The sequence below is a fragment of the Typopeltis vanoorti genome, chromosome 3, assembly GCF_054136105.1.
Source record: "Typopeltis vanoorti isolate ZY-2024b chromosome 3, IOZ_Tvanoo_1.0, whole genome shotgun sequence".
Taxonomy (NCBI): domain Eukaryota; kingdom Metazoa; phylum Arthropoda; class Arachnida; order Uropygi; family Thelyphonidae; genus Typopeltis; species Typopeltis vanoorti.
In genome coordinates, this window is record NC_143551.1 from 67,618,205 (window position 1) to 67,641,225 (window position 23,021).

Here is a 23,021-nt window from a genome sequence, read left to right on the forward strand (position 1 = left end):
GTGGTATTAATTGTATGTTGATTACTAATCCAAATATAGAGAAATTTCTATTATACTGCGCCACCCTATATTCAGAATAGTCTATGCAAAATAGTGGAATCAAATATTAATTAACTTTAGCAGTCTAATTCTTATATATAGGCCGAATTTGACATCAAGATTTAAGATTCCCGCTAGGTCCAATAATTTTATGAACGGTGCAGTGAAAAAGAATCAGACTAACAACAAATTGAAATCAATAAAACAAAACATTTAATGCAAGGTTATATAATATAAACATAAGCATACTTTGGATACAAGATAATGCAAAATTAACTCTGTTCAACAACTCGTAACATTCACTCAACTGTTGGTATCAAACATTGAGTCAGTCTTTAAAATCTATTTTCTCCCTAATAAACAAAGATAGTTCTAAAGTTTAATATCACTGAAATTCACAGCAAATATTTTTACAGTTGTATTCTCTATCTATCCTTTAGTCAGAAATCACATAGTTCAGTCAAGAGGTAGTTATCACCTTAAGGGGGAAGCCTATTAATCGTCTAGCTTTGGTTAATTTCAGCATAAGCACCAGTTAATGTTAGGATTTAACAGGAGGACTTAATTCTTATAACTTCACTCTAAAATGCTATAAAGTACAACTGTTCTTACCAGAAGAAATCCTTGCACATATTATTCACTGGGGCACACTTAAAACTTTAGTTAACTATCACACTGGAGCTACACATTTCAAAAGTAATCTTCTTTAAATTAACTTAATCTTTAATCTCAGCACATCACAAATGCAGACACACTTGCACTAGAAAATTCACTTATTCCTCATATACTACTTTGCAATAGAATCAGCTTTCCACTAATCTTCCTTGAAAGCTCTGGAATTCAACATTAACTTCAGAATTCCATATCAATATTCTGAGTTGTCAATTTACATCTCGATCCTTCGTAATCTAGTTACAGCACTTAAATCCTATTACTACAGCCTGTTAACTCCGTGCTGCTAATAAATTATTTCCTCATCTCTATTGTACTGTTCTGAGTGCCGTTACTGTGCTGAGTGCACTCAACTGTACTCAGTCCCTAGTTCTGCAGTTCTAGTGCTGATTGCTGACTCTCTGCGTGTGACGACGACTCTAGTTTTCTCTCCCCTTCCGTTTATATACCCTCACTCCTTTTTCCCGCCAAAACTTGTTCTCCCCATCTAGCTCATATCAATTCCATCTTACGTCCATAACTCACGCGCTACCACACTCGCGCTTTCTACTTTTAACTCCGTCTCCATGACAACAATTTACATAAGTAAATTGTTGTCATGGTTTAAAATAAAATAACATTTTACCTTTACATACAGAAATAAAATAAAAAGATATTTTTCAATTCAAATAATATACAATTAAATATGATGAACTCAAATTCTTTTATTATTAACATAGGAATAAATAAAATAATCTGAAAACGTCATTTTTATACAGAGTCCTTTCCATTATTAATACATATCCTAGATTAAATAATTAAATAAAAAAACTCAAAGGTAATTATATGAATAATAGTTTATAACAAGAGATTTACATTAAATAACATCTACAAATGTAGTCTTTGATATGGTGGATTATGTTGGATTCTGAAGGGAGTATTAATAATTTTAATTTCTCTTCATTCAGAATCCAACAGTATCACTTGATGTTGCAGCCATTTTTGCTACTTCATCTGCAGTTTCGTTTCCCTTTAATCCCACATGGGATGGGATCCATTGGAAGATTATTTCAGAATCCTTATGTAGTTTGTTTATGTTTTACAATCCACATGCTTTGCTAAAGTTACACCAACCGTTACAACAATTATTGGCCTGACCTCTGGTGAGGGGGGGAAAAAACCCTTTACTACATCAAAGCTAGAGGCCTATTATTATTATTATCTATTAGGTTACAAAATTAAATTGGGCTGGAGAGCAACATGTTTATATATATATAGAAACTATGTAAGTATACATATAAATTCCAACCAATTGGTATGTAATAGTTTCCAATAAAAGCTGAAAATTGCTTCAAGTCCTAAAGTATACTGGAAACTAACTAGGCTGAATATGTGCTATCCAAATTCTTGGAATTTTTATGCCACCATTATTGTTGAGATTAGGGTGGTTAATGAGAATTTCACAGCTTCTTTAAATTTTCATTCATACCAGGTTTTCGTATGATGTAAAGAGCAGGTACTTTTTCAATCAATTTGGTGTAGGGTCATGCTCTCAACACATCTCCTTGCGTACATGAATAATGCTATGCATTAAGGGAAGGATTACTACCCAGACCGGTTTCGACCTTTATTGAGGTCTCATCAGTGGGAGCCAGACCCAGAAGTGGTGATACGGAGAGGAAGTAATGGAGAACTCATATTTCCCTATACCAGTTGCCAAAAGGTGCCTGAAAGATACTTCAGGCGCACACTTTGTTTGCTTACACTTGGATAATGGATTAAACCAAGTATGTAATTTCTTGGTGTCTTTAATTTACAATATAACCAAGTGAAAAACTTTCAAAGAATAATGATACTGTTATGCAAGTTTTTAGTTAGGTCAATTGGATTATAGCTCCTACCTTTAGTAATCTGAGTTTTTAATGAATGTTAAGAAAAGCAAGGATATTAAAAGATTGACTATGTATATAACTGAGAAAGTATATCATGATAATGAACTTGGTTGGTTAGTTGTAATCTTGATGAATTTATCTAAGAGGAGACAGAAAGGAGATTTAACTGAAGTTTATAAGTTTGGAGCATATATATACAAGATAGCAGGACTTTTCATTTGGCTGAATCAAACTCTAGTAGAGAACATAATAAAAAGATAGTAAGCAGAAAGAACAAATATGGTGTTCATTTTTTCTTGTTAGGGTAGAAAATATGTGGAATGAGCCAGTTACAGAAGAGTGATGAATTATGCAAATATGACAGAATTAAGTTTTTATGGCTAGAGAATAGGTTAATTAAAATTTATAACAATTATTTAATTGGTAGTGTTTTTTAACATCTTGGTTGTAATGTGTCTATGTATAAAGTGAAATATATAAAACTTAAAGAACATTTTTAATAAGCTGAGTGAATACACAGGCCTGCTTATATGTAAGTGATGAATTTCATGATTCGTATATTAGTTTGGTTTACAGTTGTAATTCATCGTACATAGTTCGCTGGCTGTTCATTTTTTTTACCCCCTCCTCCTCCTCTTCCTTTTCCATATATTAGGCCCTAGTGGCCCGTTACATTTATATTAGACATGGCCTATTACGATTTGAAACCGTGACCCTTGAAGATAAGGTAGTTAGCCCTATGCTTCCCAGTTTGTCCTATGTCTGTAGATGCATGTGTTCACGGTTTTTTTTTTACTCCTGGCATTAAGTTATTATGTTGTGGATTGGCTGTGAGATTTGTTCACCCCCCTCCCTTTCATAAACATAAAACTGACTTTGAACACAGTTATTATGTGCCCACCCTGGTATAAATATGAATTTAAGTAATTTATACCATTACCATCTTAGATGGATTATCTTCTGGTGGAATGCCAATATTGTATTGGACCACCATAGTATCCTATGCACTCCTTGAGGAATTTTCAGTGAAAGGACGATAAACTCAACCTTTTAAGTCTGGCAGTTTCTTATGCTTTCATAATGGAATCATGCAGATGTTATTATCACTTGTAAATTTATACTGTTCTTGTGATCTCAGTATGTTGAACAGCAGGAACTTTCCCCTTTTTTACTTCCAGTTCTTTTCATTGCACAAATACATCCTTTAATACTTGTTCATATTCCTCCTAAAGGCAACCATTTTGAAATTAGATTTATGTCCATCTGTCCTCTCTTCCTTTTTTCTCACATCTACTCTCCAGTTTTCCCGTTTAAGACTTTTGCTCAGTTAGACAATGCCTTTGATTTTTTTTTTTTTTTTTTTTAAATCTCACATCACAGTAATTTTTATTCTGCTTGACCATCTCACCAAACATGCTTTGTTCCATTAGTCTTTGACCTGCAGTTGTCTAATTTACTTCTCTGGCGAGACTTAAATTTGGCATCCTTGCATTATTACTACTGCTATTACATGTCAAATAGTTGTTTTTTAAGGAGATTACACCTCAATCAATATCTGAACCTCCAGTAACTTTTTTTTCATAAGCATCAGTTATTCTTGATGAGTTTCAGAGTTGAAACTGGTCAAAAATAAATGTCTTTTAAAGAGATTTGTTGGCCAAGACTTGGTTACATATTCAGTATTGACTGTATTTAATAAACTTGTGATTGCTCTATGAAATTAGTTATTTTAGGGTTTTTTTAATACTCATTTTTTTAGCTATTCTCATAGAACATTCTAAGATTTTTGATGATTGCTGTATTGAATCTGAAAAAAAAAATGTACGATAGCACTGACAACTTTTCAGTTTTGTTGTATGCCTTTCACTACATTTAATTTTTTATTTTCTTACACTGTAGATTTTAATGTTGTAAATAACTTGGTGATGTTATGGGATCTTTCTCTTGTCTAGTTTTACTCTGACTGTGCTATTTTATATCTGTGCATTGATTTTGTAACATTTTTAGAATATAATGTTTGAATAAATTTGAATGCATTTAAAATCTTTGAAAGCAATATAAAGTGGTTTGTTATATTCTGGTGATTTTTCTATTAGTTGGTTGTGATGAGGATTATTGATTGTGAAAAGATCAGCTTGGAAACCTACTTAGTGTCGTTGTTTATTTTCATCTAGCTGTTTTTTATTTTATTTATTTACTTTTTTTTTTGTATTATTGCAATAATTTTATAATTTAGGGAGATCAAGTTGATCAGTCTAATTATCTTTGATTTATATCCTTTTCTTGCATTATCATATAATACCAGAGTTTAGTCATCATATGGGAAATTTTTCTGTCTCTGATATCTCATTATATAATACGGAGATGCGAAATGAGTTCCTGTGCATTGAGTTTGAATTATTTTGCTGTGAGATTGCTTTTGCTAGAGCTTTTCCTGTTCCTCATGGTATTAATTACAGCTATTATTTTTGAGGGTGGTAATTTTGATAAGTCTTCCTAGTATAAGGCAGTCTTACCACTCCAAATGTGAGAACAGTATTCTAAGGCAGACAAAGTTGGTATTTACATAGTGTTTTTTTGAATGACACTGAAGGTTGCTGAAGCTATGGATGTGTGCCAGGAAAGGCTAGAGATGTAAGTTATTCAAGAAGAAAGCATGATTTTCACTGGAGATATGAATATAAGGGAAAGTGAAGAAATATATCTTATGAGAAATAAGACAGAACTGTGCTGTCGGCCTTGGAGTGTGCTCTCAGCAGGAAATTAATGGATAGGATTTGTTAATGTTCAGAAGGAAAAATAAGCGACATCACTAGGGTATCCCAGCACTGATAGAGAAATCTGAATAGAGGACACCATCTACCATGACATGTAGTGAATATCCAGAGAGAAAGAAAACTGATGACCTAATTGCACAGAATGAGAATAGAAATATAAGGTGGTAACTTGGTAAAGAGGTCTCTCTGCCATATACCTGATCAAATGCCTTAAAAATGTCAAGAACAACCACATGGATTTCTCCAAATGTTTTCCATGTTCTGTGTTCAAAGGTTGGTATGGTTAATGAGGTGATTGGTGATCTGCTGTGGAATAAGAATGGTAAAATCCATACTGGTGATCAATTAATTGTGAACCTCCATTTAGTGAAGAATTTAGCTGTTGATGACTGCCATTGTTTTCAAGAGGATTGAGGTGAGGGCATTCTTTTGGTGGCAGATTTTGATCTCTTTTTAGGGATGTGCTTGGATATATTGCATGTTAATTCTAGAAGGCAAATTTTTTGAGTTCTGTATATTCTGTTTTGCTGCTGCATTGTCTCTTCACGTTTTTTCTTTATTAAGAAAAGAACAGTTTTTTCTTTAGCATTTTTGAAAACTTTACTTTTTTTTAGAACTAAAATTATTTCTTTATTTTTAATTATAATTTAACTTTTACTCTAATGATGTGATATGATTCGATGTGAATCTGTTTAGAACTCTGACATTTTCCAAAAGCTCTCAAGTATTTATTAATATATATATACTGCGTGTATATATATATATATATTTATTTATGGGACTCTTACCTACAAAAATGTATAAATATTATACAAGTGCTATAGGTGGATTGAAAGTTAGATAATGTAGTTCCCCTGCTCTAGAGACAAACATGATGCTTTTTATAAACATTTGGACCTTTAAACTAAATAATGAATCATCTGCTACCTGTAGGCATTCAAGATCTATACCACATTACTGGATTCAAACTCCCATTCTGTTGATTGGAGAGCAGAGATAAATGAACCAGTCTTTCACCAATTTCCCTTCTCATCCCAATAGACCATATGATCTTCTCTAAGATTTCTTAATTCTGTTGAACTCAACAATTAGATTTTTCTTATCTGATATGTTTCCAATTTTATGAAGAGATTAATAAAATTTATTCAACTGTTTGTCACTATGGCTTCAAGTGTATAAGTATAGCTGTGTAACTGACTTTAGAGCTGTAATATCAGTTTGTCTGTTCTTTCTGAGAAATATTTTAGTTCAGGTGTATTATCATTTACTAAATGTCATCGGGACTGCAGAAAGTGACATGACTGTCAGTTTAAATGTTCTGTTATTCTTTATCAGTTTCTTCTCGCCTCAGAGAGAGAGAGAGAGTGTCCAATTTTATTTTCTCTAAGGTTCCATTCATTTCAAGCAGCCTTTCTTTCTGTACCCAATTTTAAGTGATTTTTCTCTTCTCTGAATTTCTTCCTTACCTTGTTTCCTTTGGGCTTTTGATTCTGTTTGAAATTTCCATTAATATTTTGTTAATCAGGTTGGAATTTCCATCACATTCATCTAGTATCATCTTCCACTTGGATAACACTTTTCATTGCTGTGTCTTGCACAGTCTGAGTTATTTGGTTGCCCATTATGGTCCCCCACCCCTCCAATTTTTTTCCTCTTTGAAAGAGTATGTTCATAAACCCTCACATTGACCAGAAGGCATTCTGAGAGTTGCATGTTATACCTTCCTCCAGATTTTATTCATCTGCTCCTATGTGTACTAGATACTGCTTTTTTTCAGTTCTTAGATCTTCATAAATACCTTAACAGTTGAGGGTCCTGAATCTTGCTGTACATAACCCAAATAATGCAGATAGACAAGGGGCTTTGGAGGAATTTTCAAAGTTTTCAATCTCCTGTTGTAGATTTATAATAATCATCTCCAGTAACATTAGGTATGTTACTCAGAATGTTTACGTTATGATATGCATCCAAAAAAAAATATTTTTCCTACTTTTTTTTTTAATACAAATAAGTAACCTTAACATTTCAGTGATTGAATTTTATTCAACCATAATGTGAAATTAATTCATTCGTAACATTTATTAATTACACTAGGATTTCTGCCTCCAGTAAGTAGAGAACATACTACCTGCATGCACACTTTTTTTTTTTTTAGCATTAGTACCTATTACCCGGAAAGCTCAATTATCTGGCCTACCCCAGCCCCGAGGGAGCTGGATAATAGGTGAGTTACTGTATGTGATAGAGATAAATGTTTTATGATTCTGTTATTATTATTTTTTTTTTTTTAGATTCCTTATCTTTGCTGACTGTTATAAAATTTACATGTTTTTTTTTTTTTTTAACTGAATTTATACTTATATGCTTGTCTTACAAATAACTTTACAGATTTTTATAGTAGATGAGATTAATCTGCATTAGTCTTATCTGCATTAATTGGTGGGTTGCAAGCACTGTAGGCAGCACCAAAAACTATTTGTTTCAGGTTCAGAGTAGGATTCATGAACCGAAGTCTTAAATATACATTTAAGATTTCAGTTTGTTTTAAATATACATTTAAAGGAAGAAATGTCTCTCTCTATATATATATATATTTCAAGACTATCACTTTGGAATTTTTAAAGCTGTTAATTAGATTCCATTACTAAGGCCTGAAACTAGTCATTTTGCCACATTAGGTACCAAATGTTTATGTTAAAAACACATCTTCCTGGTAACTAGTATCTTTAGAAAAATGTGGTTCCTAAGTAGTCCTGAGAATATCAGGAGTTTGCCTCAAATGCTATGCTGATACTCCATATAACATAATAAATTATGCTGTATGCAGCCCACTTTTAATAAGCCTGTATCAGTCAATATATTAAGGTATTTATTGTTTTTAATGCTCATTGTTTACAATTTTATGAGATAGCATTAATATCTTGAAACATAATTCCCACAAAAAATTACATCCATTATTGATATTAATGAAAATAATATTTTTTTAATCTCTTCTTCATTTGAGTATTCTTTCAGATGACTGTTAATTTCAGTATCTTTTTGTTACATTTCCAGGCATTTGCTTATTTTGAACATAGTTTAATCAGAAGATGTAATAAAATGACCAGGCATAGTATGATCCAGCACAAATATGAGATTGAATGTGTTGAGTCATCTTTCTTTTTTTTGTAATAACTTGGTGGTTATTACTCATTAATCTTTAATTCATTATGTCAAAATTATAGATACTACTACCATTTGAGTCATAACTTCAGCATAAACAACTAATTACTTATTAAATTGAATTAGTTATTATTAACACAATAGTATTCTTCATTTGCCACAGTGAGTGCTGATCAGTAAACAATAATGTAATAATGAAGGAAATTAATTTCCTTCATTATTACATTATTGTTTTTATAATAATGTGGTATAATTATGTGGTACACATAATTCACATTAGCTTTGGCTTGTATCAGTTGGCCTCCTACATGTGTTAGTGGTAAGAGAAAAATAATTTATTTGAATTAAGGTGTTCTAGTTTTCAGATATATCCGACACGTATAAGTAAGCTTAATTCATGTATTAAATGGGATATTTGTTTTAATGCTTGGTAACTGCATTGTGAAGATGAATATCAGTGTCTGAATTGACATTTCATTCCCACAAAACAAGTTTTTCTTTATATTATTTTTAAAAATTTTTATTTATTTTTTATCTTGTTCAGTCATGACCGAAAACATTTTAATAGCTTTGTAGTTATCAATTTTCAAAAAAGAGATGAGTTTTAAAAGGGAAATAAAATTGGATGTACTTAGGTGAATCAAAGCATGTATTGACCTAATAGGTGATCTATTATCAGTTTGGCCATAATATGACAATTTACTCTATTCAGTTTTTGCATGGAGCATTTTGAAAATGCTCCATGCATTTTCAGTATGGCTCAGATACATTACTCTTTTCTCCTTCACCTGATAATATCCCAGAATTAAGTTCACTGTAAAAAAAATAATAAAATAAAAAAAATACGACTTTCTTTTCTAGAGACTAATCACACATGATCCCAAAGCCATTTTCTTTTTCAGTTTACAGAAAAGCTATCCACAAGGGTAGATATATATACACAAATTATCCCCTCCATCCCCACCTCCCCCAACAATATGGTATCATAAAAACTCTTGTTACCAGATCTTCCAGCAGCCTCTGTTCCAAGTAGGCTTCCCTCACAACTGAACTCTTTATTCACCATACCTTCCTCTCCAGTTGCTACAATGACAAAATGATTAATAGAATAGTTGTTCCTCCTGTCACCTTTTATCCTTCTCAACATACAGATTATAGTAATGCTATAACTATTCCTTTTATCCAGGGCACCTCAGAAAAAAATAGCCAGAACTTTGAAAGCAGTGTAGAGATTATATTTGTTTCAACCTCAATCAACTCCTTTCCCTCTCCATTCTAAGTGTGTATAAGGTTCCTTGTTCTTGCAACTTGTCATGTTATAGACATACTGGGAGATTCTGCCAATGGCAACGTCTATGCTACAACCATGGTCGGGCAGGTCTAGCTGACCATTCTTTGGATATCTTGCACAGAATCAAATGTAAGAAAAAAATCAGGTTTCACCACAGCAAATACAAACTTGAATAGAAAGACTTTTTGGAATCAGGAACAGATTTAAAATACTGAATCTAAATAAATATAGTTATGTTGAACTTACCAAAATTTGGGAAACGTTAATTTTTAGACCTTCTGCCAAACAGCCAAGGCCAGCTACCATCACCCATAGAGGATGCTCCTCTTAGGACTTCACGCTTCTAGTCTAACATCTTTACTTATTATTCATGTGTTTTTATTGCAATTCTTATATTATATCCGCCTCTGTAACTATTGGAACTATTAAACTTGTGTTTAATTATTTCCTCGATTTTCATTCCATTAAACTTATTTATGAGCTTAAACTAGCAACTAAGACTTAATACACAACACAACAGCAAGTCCATTTTACTGAATGCATTCAAATACAAAAATTGGTGGTGGTTATTTGAAGGCTGTTGTTCCTACTGTATGATTTTTGTTTCTAGTCATAGTGAACTTGTGTTGTTTTAATAGCGATTCCAAGTTTAATCCATTTACAAAGTATTGCTCTTTATAAGTGCATTATTTATTTAGTGAATGCTGTACATATAGAAAGTGATAAGAGAATAAACAGATGAAACTATTCATAAAACAGAAAAGGCATTTAGATTCTGAATCTACAATAAAGCTTGGTTTAACATAAAAAAAAAGTCTATATAAGTTATAGGATAAGAAAACACAGTCACTAATGATATGGTTAATGGTCTAGTCTAAATCGCCACAATCACACAGTATGGAGAATCAGTCCATTTCCATTTGTGGAGCATCTGTTTGCATCTTCCATGTCCTGTCCAGGTCCAGTTAAATGTATACCATAGATACCTGGAAGGTCAGAATCAGGAAGTTGGATCAGGAATAGTGATGTGCAAGTTAGGTGTTTCTGCCAGTATAATTTCCATTCTACTGTGATGTCAAAGGCTCATGCAACATTCACACAATGATTCTCCAGGCAGATTGTCTAGATTTCAGTCTCTAGATAGCTGTGTGAGATATATTCAATATATTTATATATGGACAAGTCACTGTCCTCAATAATTTTATTCTATAGGTGTTGCCCAAAGCCTGTTTTCTCTGTAATGGAGGAGAAGCAATATTACTGAGTGTTGGAAGCCAGTAAGTTGGTGTTAATCTTATTGTTCCAGAGGTAAATCTCATGGCTAAGTTAAGATGGACATCAATCAATTTGAGGTGTGAGCACTGTTAAGACACACCGAGAAACAGTATTTTGCTGTTCTAGAACCTCCTACTTGTGTCCCTCTATCTCTTCATCCAATGTAGTGGTAGTACTGTGTGCATGCTACTAACCTTGGGTTGATATCAGATCTTAGCAAAGTGAGCAAGCACTCATTATTTGAACAATTGCATCTGCTTCTGACTCAAGGGACTTTCTACATTCAGAAATGTAGAAAGTGCTTTTTCTTTCTTTTACTTGCTGCATAACAGTAAAAATTATTTTGGGTTACTTTGCCTGCACAGCCAGTTTTTTTTCATACTCCAACTTAATTCCATACAATACTTGTAACTCTTCTAATCTGCACTTCATATATTTCATAGCTCCTCTCATACTCATATAATCTCACAACATTCCTTCACATCATTTTCTTCTTATGGATCTCCTACAAGATCTAGGGACACGTTCAGATATTGCATCATTTAAGCATCTTTTTGAAGCTTTTCATACGATGCTGTTATCCTTCCCTTCCATTCAGTAACTGATACCTTCAGATCAAATATAAATTCCTCTTTATTTGTCATAATTTTGAGCTTTGTAGTTCAGCATGTAACCTTCATCATTGGACCAGCCATATATTTTGTTGCTTCCTGGGTCAGTACAGCATGATCACTGGCACCAACTGGTGGGGAAAAAAACAGTCACTTTAACTGTGAGACCCTTTCTAACATTATGATCAAATTTAGCACTCTTTGGCCACTTTGAGTTCCTTCTTTACATGCTGCTTGAGAAATTTGTCTTGCAACAGCTCAAGAAATTCTCCTTCATTCTTATTGTGAGTTTTTTTTTTTTTTTTATACCCAATCAATGTTTGTATATCTTTTAGTCAACCATAATGATTACCTGTTTAGCACCTGTCAGGGTAATTTGGCAATGCATTTCATCATCCCCAGTGACTAAACCACCAGGCTGTAGCAACATCCCCCCACCATATGTTATACACAAGATAGCCTTAAACTTCCTGCTATGTGGAATGTTATAGATATTATTTCTTACATGAGTTTCTAATCTAACTGGACTCAATTCTTCATATCATTAGTAGTATCCACCTTCCTAAAAATACTATACCCTTAACTTAATTCCATTTACTTCATATGACTCTGAGTTCCAAGTTTCACTAATGCTAGTAGTCTTAAGGGTACAGTTTGGTCACCAAGGCAAGAAACTCAACCCAGTTGTCCTTGATGCTCTCTTTGTTCTCCTTTTGTTCCTGATGGTTTCTTCGTGTACTTACATCTGGTATGCTTGGATCATTTGGGCAACTTTCTTTTTCTACCCCCCCCCCCCACACACACATATGGAAAGCCCATATTCAAAACATATATGTCCACCCTTTGGGAATATTCTTAACAGTGCTCATTGATATGCATATAATTATGGCTCCTACTGCTAAATCCATTCAAGTTCAAGCCATTCCTCTTATATGTCTCTTCTATTATCAAACTTGCTACTCAACACATGCACCCAGTTTTTTCTACACAACCTGTGCATTGGATCATTTGCTATCATAGCCCTGTTAAATTGTGAATGAATACAATTCACTAAGGAATATTTCATTCATAATTTGACAAGTTAAAACCCTTGAAAAGGATATGCTTATATTTTAGTATAAGTTGTATATAGCCTGACAAATAGATACCGTAATTAGTGTAAAACTTGTGAGTATCCCCGTGTAAAATACCTGCTAAATTGTATTTTACACAATGAATTTGTTACATACATATTTTCTGTTAGAATTGATATAAAAGAATTACTGTGTAAATTGCATATAACCAACTGAGATTATAAGGTCAAAGTACACGGGCAAGACACCGGATTAGTAAGTTGCCTCAAGCGGTCATGCGCACATATGGCACGTGCCAACCTAAGTTTTCGGGGAAGACGCTACGAAAAGGCAAGACCCACAAGTGCAAAGGAATAACGTGTCGGGTGAAAATTTAGGGTTACAAGGAGACCTGGTAGGGGTTGATATAAAAGGGTTGGGACCCCCCCCCCCCCCCGAAGGACTTTTTGCTTTTTTGTCTCAGTGGCAGAAGTCAGAGGTGTCGGGTCATGATTAGAGGGATCGCAGATTCCAAGCCCTATGATAAACGAATAGAGGATTTTTGAAGCAACGGGCAACTCCCGGAAAAGATAGTGGCCAGGTAGCATGCCTTATGGATGCAGAATTGCCTCACGCTAAGAATATTTTAGGCATAGATGATCGGTATGCAGACTCCATGAGGACCAACCTAAGCTGACAGGAATTTTAGCCTTAACATAGAGGGAAGAAAATGTTTGCAAGGAAAGGAATCCAAGAATCGAAAGGACAAGCATGAGGATTCGTTCTATTCGTTCATTGTAGGGCTTGGAATCTGCGATCCCAAGCCATCATGACCCGACACCTCCAACTTCTGCCACCAAGAGAGAAAAGAGACTCCAGACAAAAAAGCAAAAAGTCCTTGGGGGGGGGGGGGTCCAGCCCTTTTGTATCAATCCCTACCAGGACTCCTTGTAACTGTAAATTTTCACCTGACACGCTATTCCTTTGCACTCGTGGGTCTTGCCTTTTCGTAACGTCTTCCCCGAAAACTTAGGTCGTCACATGCCGTTATGCATGCGTGACTGCTTGAGGCAACTTACTAATCCGGTGTCTTGCCCGCGTACTTTGACCTTATAATCTCAGTTGGTTATATCAATTCTAAGAGAAAATATGTATATAACAAATTCATTGTCTAACATACAATTTAGCAGGTATTTTACCCGGGCATATTCACAAGTTTTACACTAATTATGGTATCCAATATTTGTCAGGCTATATACAACTTATACTAAAATACAAGCATATCCTTTTCAAGGGTTTTAACTTGTCAAATTATGAATGAAACATTCCTTAGTGAATTGTATTCATTCACAATTTAACAGCCCTTCTTAACTCACTATTGGCCTATCTTGGTAATAGTCTAACAGTCTCTCTCTCTCTCTCTCTCTCTCCTGCTTTTTTTCAACAATCCTTTCATATCCTTTCTGATATGTATTTATCTCATAGGAAAAAATGATTTTATTGATAAACGACTAAAATCATTTTTTTCCCATGAGCAAATGAGAGTTATTGTAAGCAATTTAGGTGATGGTAAGAAATGAGCTTTTGTTCAAGATAAAAGTTTGCTGTTTTATCTAGAGATGCTCAGTATGTGGCTTACTCATTTATCTCCAGATGTCCAAGCAATAATCAAATTCTCAAGTATATTGCACTGTGAACCATGACATTAGCAGTTACAATTGAAATTTTCAATTGTAACTGCTAATGTCATGACTGTATCAGTGTGTGTGTGTTCATGGGGCTGGTTTGCTTGCTTGCGGGATGAAAAACCCCAGCTCACCTGCACTGATTGTGTGTAGGTCTGGTCTTCTGATACAGTGGAGAGAGAGTGCAAAGGAGAGTGTTAAAAATATACCACGATTGTGGAATACTGATTATGAAGACATTGAGAATTTGTAGTCTGCAGACATTAGCAAACAGGAGAAAGAGGGGGTGGGGGGTGATAAGATACAAACTTCTGAAGGGGTCATATAGGATTTTCTAATCTATCCTTCTCATCCGTCTAGGATGGGTTGAGTCCCCTCCTAATGAGGGGGTTACTGGCATAATAATGCAGCCGGTTTGCCACTCCTCTGCTGCATTCCATAAGAGCGATATCCATGACTATATCAGTGTGTGTGTGTTCATCGGGTCGGTTTGCCTGCTTGCAGGATGAAAAACCCCAGATAAACTGGGGGGAAACCCTGCTGTCCACTCCCAAGACTGGCTAACTTGGCTATGGCTGAGGAAGATCCTTAAGCTCCCCACGTCACTGACGGTAATCGAACCTAGGACAATTCCATCAACTGAAATCCTGTAAAGGATTTCAGTTGATGGAATTTTTCATTTTATGGAGGGTGGGGAAAGGATGAGGACATCCTTAGAAGCTGAGTTTGAATGCCATGAAGAAGGGAGTGAGATCTGGATTTTACTCTCATAGAGTGGTGCATGTGTGTGTGTGTGTGTGCAAGCAGTGTGAATGAATTCAAGAAGTATGATAACTGGTGTGTGTAGTATGTATGCCTTCCCCAACGAGTCCCTGATTCTCTTAATAATAATAATATCCATATATATAATACCAGCGATAGTAGTTCTCTGCAAGAAGAAAGGCTGTAATTTGACACAGCACAAAACATGTTGACTTTTGGTTAATCACATACAACTTCCATTGTGCACACAGATACCCTCAGTTTTCTAAATGAGAATTCATGACTTATTTTTTAACGGTATCAACAACACCAAACAACTTATTTTTTTTAGAGGGTGCCAAAATAGGACTTTAGATCTTTTGTCCATTGCAATTGTATTGTTTCACTCATTCACTGTCGTGCGTACAAGTGTGTTGTGCTCTGATGATGCTGATTTGAAATTCAGTGAAATATAAGCAGTTAATAAAACAACTCTTTAATAAAATTGTTTGTTGTTGTTAATAACGTTAAAAAAATAACTCCTGAATAACTGTCAACACCTAAGCTTATCTGTTAGGTCTAGATGAGAATATTCTGCTTTTTACTTTTCCAGACATTAAAGGTAGCCTTATCACTGAAAATAAGTTATCAACAAATATCTCATGAAATTCATTTTCATAATGCAATCTGTTTCATCTTAGCAGCAGCTGTAACAATTTAAAGACTATGACTTGAAGTGCAGTTGTTGATTGGATTTTAACAGTATAGATGCGAACACAGATTGATAAGAAAATAACTATTTATTGACTTAATTGCTAATATTTCGCTGGTATTCTCTCCAGCATCTTCAGAGCACACAAACAAAGTTTGTTACAGTAGTTGGATAGAATATCAGCAAAATATTAGCAATTAAGTCAATAAAAAGTTTATTTTCTTATCAATCTGTGTTTGCATCTATACCGTTAAAATAAGCCTTTCCATATGCTTGAAGTGCAGTTATTTCTTCGATGCTTGCTACATTATTGTGGCATACAAAAATTCTCAGTTGGTTTTTGTAATTGACATGTATCATTGTACATGTAGACACTAAACATTGATCGCATCTGTGAACAAAATATCCACGCAAGCAATCAGTATTTTCCCTTTTGACATACAGGAAAAGATACAGCTCAAAGGGTGAGAGAGTACTGGGCTGCATGTTAGTAGCCCAGTGCTGTTATCCTTGTTGAAATTTTTTTTTTTTCACTTGGTTATACTATAAATTAAAGATACCAAGAAATTATATTCTTGGTTTAATCCATTATAATACAGCTATATTGCCTGCTTCAGTTTAGGAGTGCCCCTGTTTAAATGTCATTGGCTATTTACTCATGGGTGAAGACATTTAAACAGGGGCACTCCTAAACTGAAGCAGGCAATATAGCTGTATTATAATAGTTTATAATGAGGAGTAACATGGGAGTTTTCCCAGAAATAATATACATACTTGGTTTAATCCTTTATCCAAGTGTAAGCAAACTTTGTTTGCATGTGAAGTATCTTCACGACTTCTGCATTACTTCAGCCTTGGTATCGCTTCTGGGTCTGGCTCCCGCTGATGAGACCTCAATAAAATTCAAAACCAGTCTGGGTAGTGACCTTTTCCATAATGCATAGCATTATAGGATAATAATGTTTTGCATTATGGGATACTAAGGCAAGTAATGTGAAGCCATTAGCCTCTATATATAAGTAGCACAGTCGTGAAGTTATTTCACATGCAAACTTTGTTTGCTTTTACCAACTTCTAATTGAGTTGGCTTAAGTGATTAGATCTCATGTCCCGAAGAGTCACTAAACTGTCATTGCAAGCTGCCTTTCATTATACTAGAAAATTGTGTCTTTTGCACTTGAAATATCAAATTGCATTGATTGCAAAACTACTCGCATTCACATTTGTTAGTGAAACTTTGATACGTTTCTGCTTCACTTTTTATTTCATGTTTATATCTGAAACAGTCACAAATATAAAATCATTTTTTATTGCCTAAATCATTTGTAATAAACCCATACAAAGGCAAGATAATACCAGAAATATTTAAATGAGTAAATTAAATTTTATAATAAATATTAGAGAATACTAGTTACCTTCTTGGACTGTTTTACGTTTCTAGCCTTTCTTGGTTCAAAAACTTTGTGTTCTTTTCTGCCCAAGATACTACCTCTAGCCTTTACAAGTGCTAATGCTACATAAATCTCATCTGTCCAACCTTAGAATATTGTTTTTCACAATTGGGAATGGTGTACCACAAATATCCCTAAGAAATGCTTGATGTTATCCAAAAGAGGATAACATCAAGCATTTTTAAGGTAACTAATAGATGATCCATCTTTCCCAGATTCACTTCACTTTCTTATGTATTCAGTTTCTACCTTATACTTTTTCCTGTAGATAATTTTCACAGACACTATTCTTCTGAGCTGGCTACTATCATATGTAGTTGCTGGTTGCCATTCATATACTGTTCAACTTCAAACCTACCAAACTAACTTCTCATCCTCTTTCATTTCACCTACCTCTGTTACTTGGAACTGTCTTCTTCAACTGTTTTTTCTAAAGACTACAAGCTGTTCAAGAAATACAGGTTCCTCTTATTTGCCAACTAAGGTGTTATAAGTTTTGCAACTTTTTCTTGTGTGGGATTTATATATATATATATATATATATTAATTACTTTGATTATGAGTACATTTTTCCCAATATTGAATTCATATGTCAAAAACATTTTGGAAAAAAAACGAATAGTTTAAAAGTCATGACTAGATGACTTTTCAGAGGACCAAACATATAAAAGCCACTTGTAGACCAGACTAGACTAAACTTGCTTCGACCTGATATTCCAACCAAACTTAGAAATTTGAAATCTCATGGACTTGTTTAGCAGTTTGTTCTATCATATAAGGTTATGTCTGATGATTTTACCTTGTGTATTCTTTGTTGAGCTCTTTTTAGATGTTTGCATTCTCAACTCACAATATTTCTTCTTGGATAGTTTTGGATGTATTAAAAAAAATAAAAATAATGCCTTTGCTATCCCAGAAGATATGGTTGTTAAGTTTTAAGCTGACTTGGAAAATTGGTGTATGAAGTAATTTATGCTTCTATTTTTGAATTGGCACTTTGACTGTGGATCTTGGTGATCGACTCAAGTTTCATAACCATAATAATACTTTTGAAAATGAGAAAGGCTCTAAATATATGTTAGATTTTTTAAAAAAATTATATAAATTTGCATCTCTAACCTTTCTCTCTCTTTTGTAAGTAGGTATGGTGTCCATTTGCTACATATTTTTTCCATTGTCTTAACTTTTTTTTTCTATCAACAAAGAAAAAAGGATAATGGAAAAATATGTAGCAAATAGATACCACAACTATAAATTAAAGATGCCTAGAAATTATATTCTTGTTTCATCCTTCTTTATCCAAGTGTAAGCAAAGTTTGCACGTAAAGTAACTTCACAACTGGGATACTTCTATATAGAGAAGTATCCCAGTTGTGAAGCTAATGACTTCACATCAATTGACTTAATCTCATAATGCAAGGCACATATCTTTATGGACATGTATTATACTATGCATTATAGGAAAGGCCACCACCCATACCGATTTCGACCATTATTTGAGGTCTCATCAGATACCACAACTATTTACAAAGTGAGGGGGGGGGATTTGAGATGCAAAATTTGGATAGGTTTTTTTAAAGGTTGATAGAAGATTAATAATAATAATGTAAACTTAATCATGTAGTGCTGTCATAGTAGCCTGAACATCCGTTGAGGGCACATATCAGGAAATTGATGATGAATGTAACTTTTTTTCCACCACCTTAATTTTATACTTAAAAAGACACAAAGCTCTTAGTTTTTTGGTAGTCTTGATGAATCCATTCATCCACTTCTCTCTTTGGATAAATAGGTTCATCTTCAGTTATGGTATTGAATGATAGGTGCTGCTGCTGCTACAGTATATACTTTCCTATTTTTATGTTGATAATACATCTTATGCTGCTGATAAACTTCTTTGTCATAAATATTGAATAGGCATTTCTTTTCTGGATTTAACTATGCCTTTAGTTATGCTCCATTGTCAAAAACATGAAGGAAAAAAAATAACAGTAATTTATTATTTAGTAATAATAAATATTATTATTACTAAATAGTAAAATTTGTATTTTTCCATTATCTTAACTTTTTTTTTCATCACTTGGATTTTATATTTAAAAAGACTCAAAAGTCTTAGCATTTTGGCAGTCTTTATGAACCCATTCATCTGCTTTTTTTGTGTGGATTAATGGGTTCATCTTCAGTTGTGGTATTGAATGATAATTGCTGCTGCTACGGTATATGCTTTATCTTATTGACAAATATACCCATCATACCCTAATGGGTGTAATATTTTGGATAAAGCAATAGATATTATTTTGCTTATCCTTATAAAATCTGATCAAATCGAAAATCTAACAAATAGGAGACTAGTAATAAAGCCTTGTTCGACTTTCATAGCATTGTGTGATGGGAATAGTCCAGAAAAAAAAAAAGAACGCTGTTATTCATAGATCAAAGTTTAGAGCTAAGAGACTTTAAAGAAACTGTTAAGCCATATTAAATTATCTTATTTGAAATTATAATAATTCCATTTGTCAACTGTTACATAATTGATATAACAGTTCAGTATAACAACTACTTTGTAGAGAGTTTTTTTTGCTTGGTTACTAAGATTATACTATACAAGAAATTATATTATTATTTTAATCTTTTATCTAAGCCTGAGCAAACAGTTTGCACCTATCAACTCTCTTTATTACTAGGCAGGCTATTTGTATATGGAAACAGATGATTTCCCATCATATTGCCATAGTATCCTATAATGCAAAGCATTTCAGACATGTATTGCTATGCATTATGGGAAGGTCACTACCTAGATAGTTTCAGTAAAAGTTAGAACTGTGGCAATATTGAGAGCTAAATCAACAGAAGTCATATTTTTCATATGCGAGTAAGAAAATTGTGTATCATCTTATCATTAAAATACATTGGATTAGAGATGGTTATAGAATTTTTTTTTCCCTTGGTTACAAGGGGAGAAAAAATATTCTATAAAAAACAAAGTAAATATACTAGACAAGAATTTGTATTATTGTTTTAATCTTTTACTCAAACATGAGGAAACAACTACCAGGGCCATTTGATTTGAAGTTTCCTGCTTCCATATATATACAAGTAGCCTAGTTGTGAAGAAATTTCACTTGCAAATTTTGTTTACTCATACTTAGGTAAAGGATTAAAACAAGAATATAATTTCTTGTCTAGTATAATTTAGTTCATTACCCTGCTTTCAACAATGCAATAATTTTGTTTTGCACAAATGCAACATGCATTTCTTTATAGTATGTCTTTGTTTATGTTGTGCTCAGGCAGTGTTACCTACGATATTGTGGTTAGCTCCTTAAAGATTCCAGCTATATGATTAGCATGTGAATACCTTTGTCATCTTAATATGCAACATTAATCACAGAATTTTAGTTGTCAACATCAAATCTTTTGCCTTTCAGGTTTCTTCACTTTAAATTGTGAGAAAAGTGGTACATCTTAAATGTGATATGAGTTAGCCATGTCTACTGAGTATAGAAGAGGGGTCTGCACTCGTGAAATACTGTGTTGGGCTAAACATTTTGCAACATAAGTTTGGACAAAAAATGCATGGAATAGTTGTGGAAAATTTTCTGTATGTTCAAAAATCCACTTTTAGATCTGCTTTCTCAAATATTTCATGGATAATTAGACTTTATATATATAACTTGTGTAGGATTATTGTGAAATTATCGCATAATTCAATTTTTCATTATTTCATGCATCTGTACATTTTCATCTTTGGGTAGTCATCATGATGTATGTCATAAATAATATTTCTCTTATTTTCTTAGATCTCGTAAAAAGAAAAATACTGGTGTTGGATCTTGATGAAACACTTATTCATTCGCAACATGATGGGGTTATTCGTCAAATGGTAAAGCCTGGAACACCTCCAGATTTTGTTTTAAAGGTAAGATAACTGGATGTTTAATAATATTTTAATAACCAGCATTTTGTTATATATGGTATATTTGCATGATAATATGATTCACTTTCATTTGGTTCTGCAACTTTCTTATCAGATATATGTTAAAATAGTTTTTCAATGAATACGCTAGGCATGGAAATGGGGTAGAAAAGTGCTTTCAGCTTGAGTGGAGGAAAGTTACTCTCTTCTGGTTATCAAAAATTTAGAATATCATTGCCTCTACATCACAACAGGAAGAATAATACATGCTGTTCAGTTAGAAAAACCTGATTTAAAATCCTGTCTGTGACATGAGAAATATTTTTATAGGGCTTTTCAGTTGAAGATGAGTTAGCTCATCTCATACAGAGAGAGAGAGATGACAGCCTTTCTCCCCAGGCAGATTTCTTAGTGTGCATACATATCGACAGATACAATACACTTGCCTTGTGATAACTTCAGCTGCATCACTGTAATCCTAAATAATTACAGTTGAAGAATATCAAGACTAATAATTTAATTTGGGGAATGGCTTGTATGAATTCCACAATTCTTTTTCTAACCCACACTGTTGTCATTGAAAACAAGCAGTGACACAACTTTAGTAGTTTTTAAAGTAATCTTTTTTTTTTAATTTCATTTTTAAGAACATGACAAATCACATAAAATTACTTGAATTCTATACACATCATGAAATATCAAAATGCAGATCTTTCATGGAGTCTCATTCTTGATTTTTATTTTCATCTATTAAAAATATTGATTGATTTTCAACAGTTCTCCAAAATTTGATTTTAAAATATTCTGAATAGATTTCTCCACATAATGAAGAAAGAAAAGAAGGGACATGATATGGGTTAGTGATCCTAGATATTTTTGATTGAGAAATGCTCTCTAAGTGGATATTAGCATTCTGCTTTTGCTCACTGACAAATCATTTGTGTGTTGAGAAAATCCATTCTCTTGTATAATGACTTCTGTGTTGTGATTTCAGTCATTATCACAGCAGTTGAATTTGTTTTGATGGTTTAGTAACTAGGATTTTTGATACATTGCATAATGTTTTGTTCTTAACAAATTCCTCTGATTTTTATGTATTTTGACTATGTTATTATATTTTGTCATCATTCATCCACTTTTTTAAAGAAAAATCATTCATATGATATAAATAGTTTTAATGGACCTCTAGTAGATCTAAAGAAGCCCCCCCCCTTCCCCCCATCATCATTGTTAGTATTTATTAAGTCAGTTGTTCAAACTTATTTGCAACACCTTTAGGTTTCTGCCTTGGCTCTGATAAGAATTATCTAGTTCAATACAACTGTCAGGCCTATGAATTACTAATTCATAGGCCTGACATATTGTCATATTGACATATTGTCAATATGTCAATATTGACATATTGTGAATGACTAATTGTCTAAACAACAATTAGTCATTCACAATGTTTTTTGCTCAGAAAGACAAGAAGCAGAATATATATATATATATATATATATATAGAAAGAGTATTTATTAAGAATAAAACAATTATTGGAAAACAATTTATATTAAAATGTTAATTTTGCAAAAGAGGGAATTTTTTTTCTCATTCATTTGAAATCTTTTATATCCTCTTTCTTTTCATCATCATTTCCTGGTATGTACCCTCAAGGGATATACAGGCTACTAATAACAGTATAAATCATTATTAAAGTTATATTAGTACTAATCTCCAATCAACAATATTCTTCCAAATTAGTCTATTACTTCTCAGCACTGTCTAA

The 23,021-nt window shown here is 33.2% G+C and overlaps 1 protein-coding gene across 1 annotated transcript in view; it reads left to right on the top strand.

Annotated features, from left to right (window-relative positions):
• Positions 1 to 23,021, top strand: part of Dd (CTD nuclear envelope phosphatase 1-like protein dullard) — a 174,040-nt gene that overhangs the window by 74,775 nt on the left and 76,244 nt on the right. Inside the window, exon 3 of the mRNA XM_090415688.1 lies at positions 21,140 to 21,258. Coding sequence (XP_090271814.1) covers positions 21,140 to 21,258 — 119 coding nt within the window. The remainder of the gene's footprint in view (positions 1 to 21,139; positions 21,259 to 23,021) is intronic.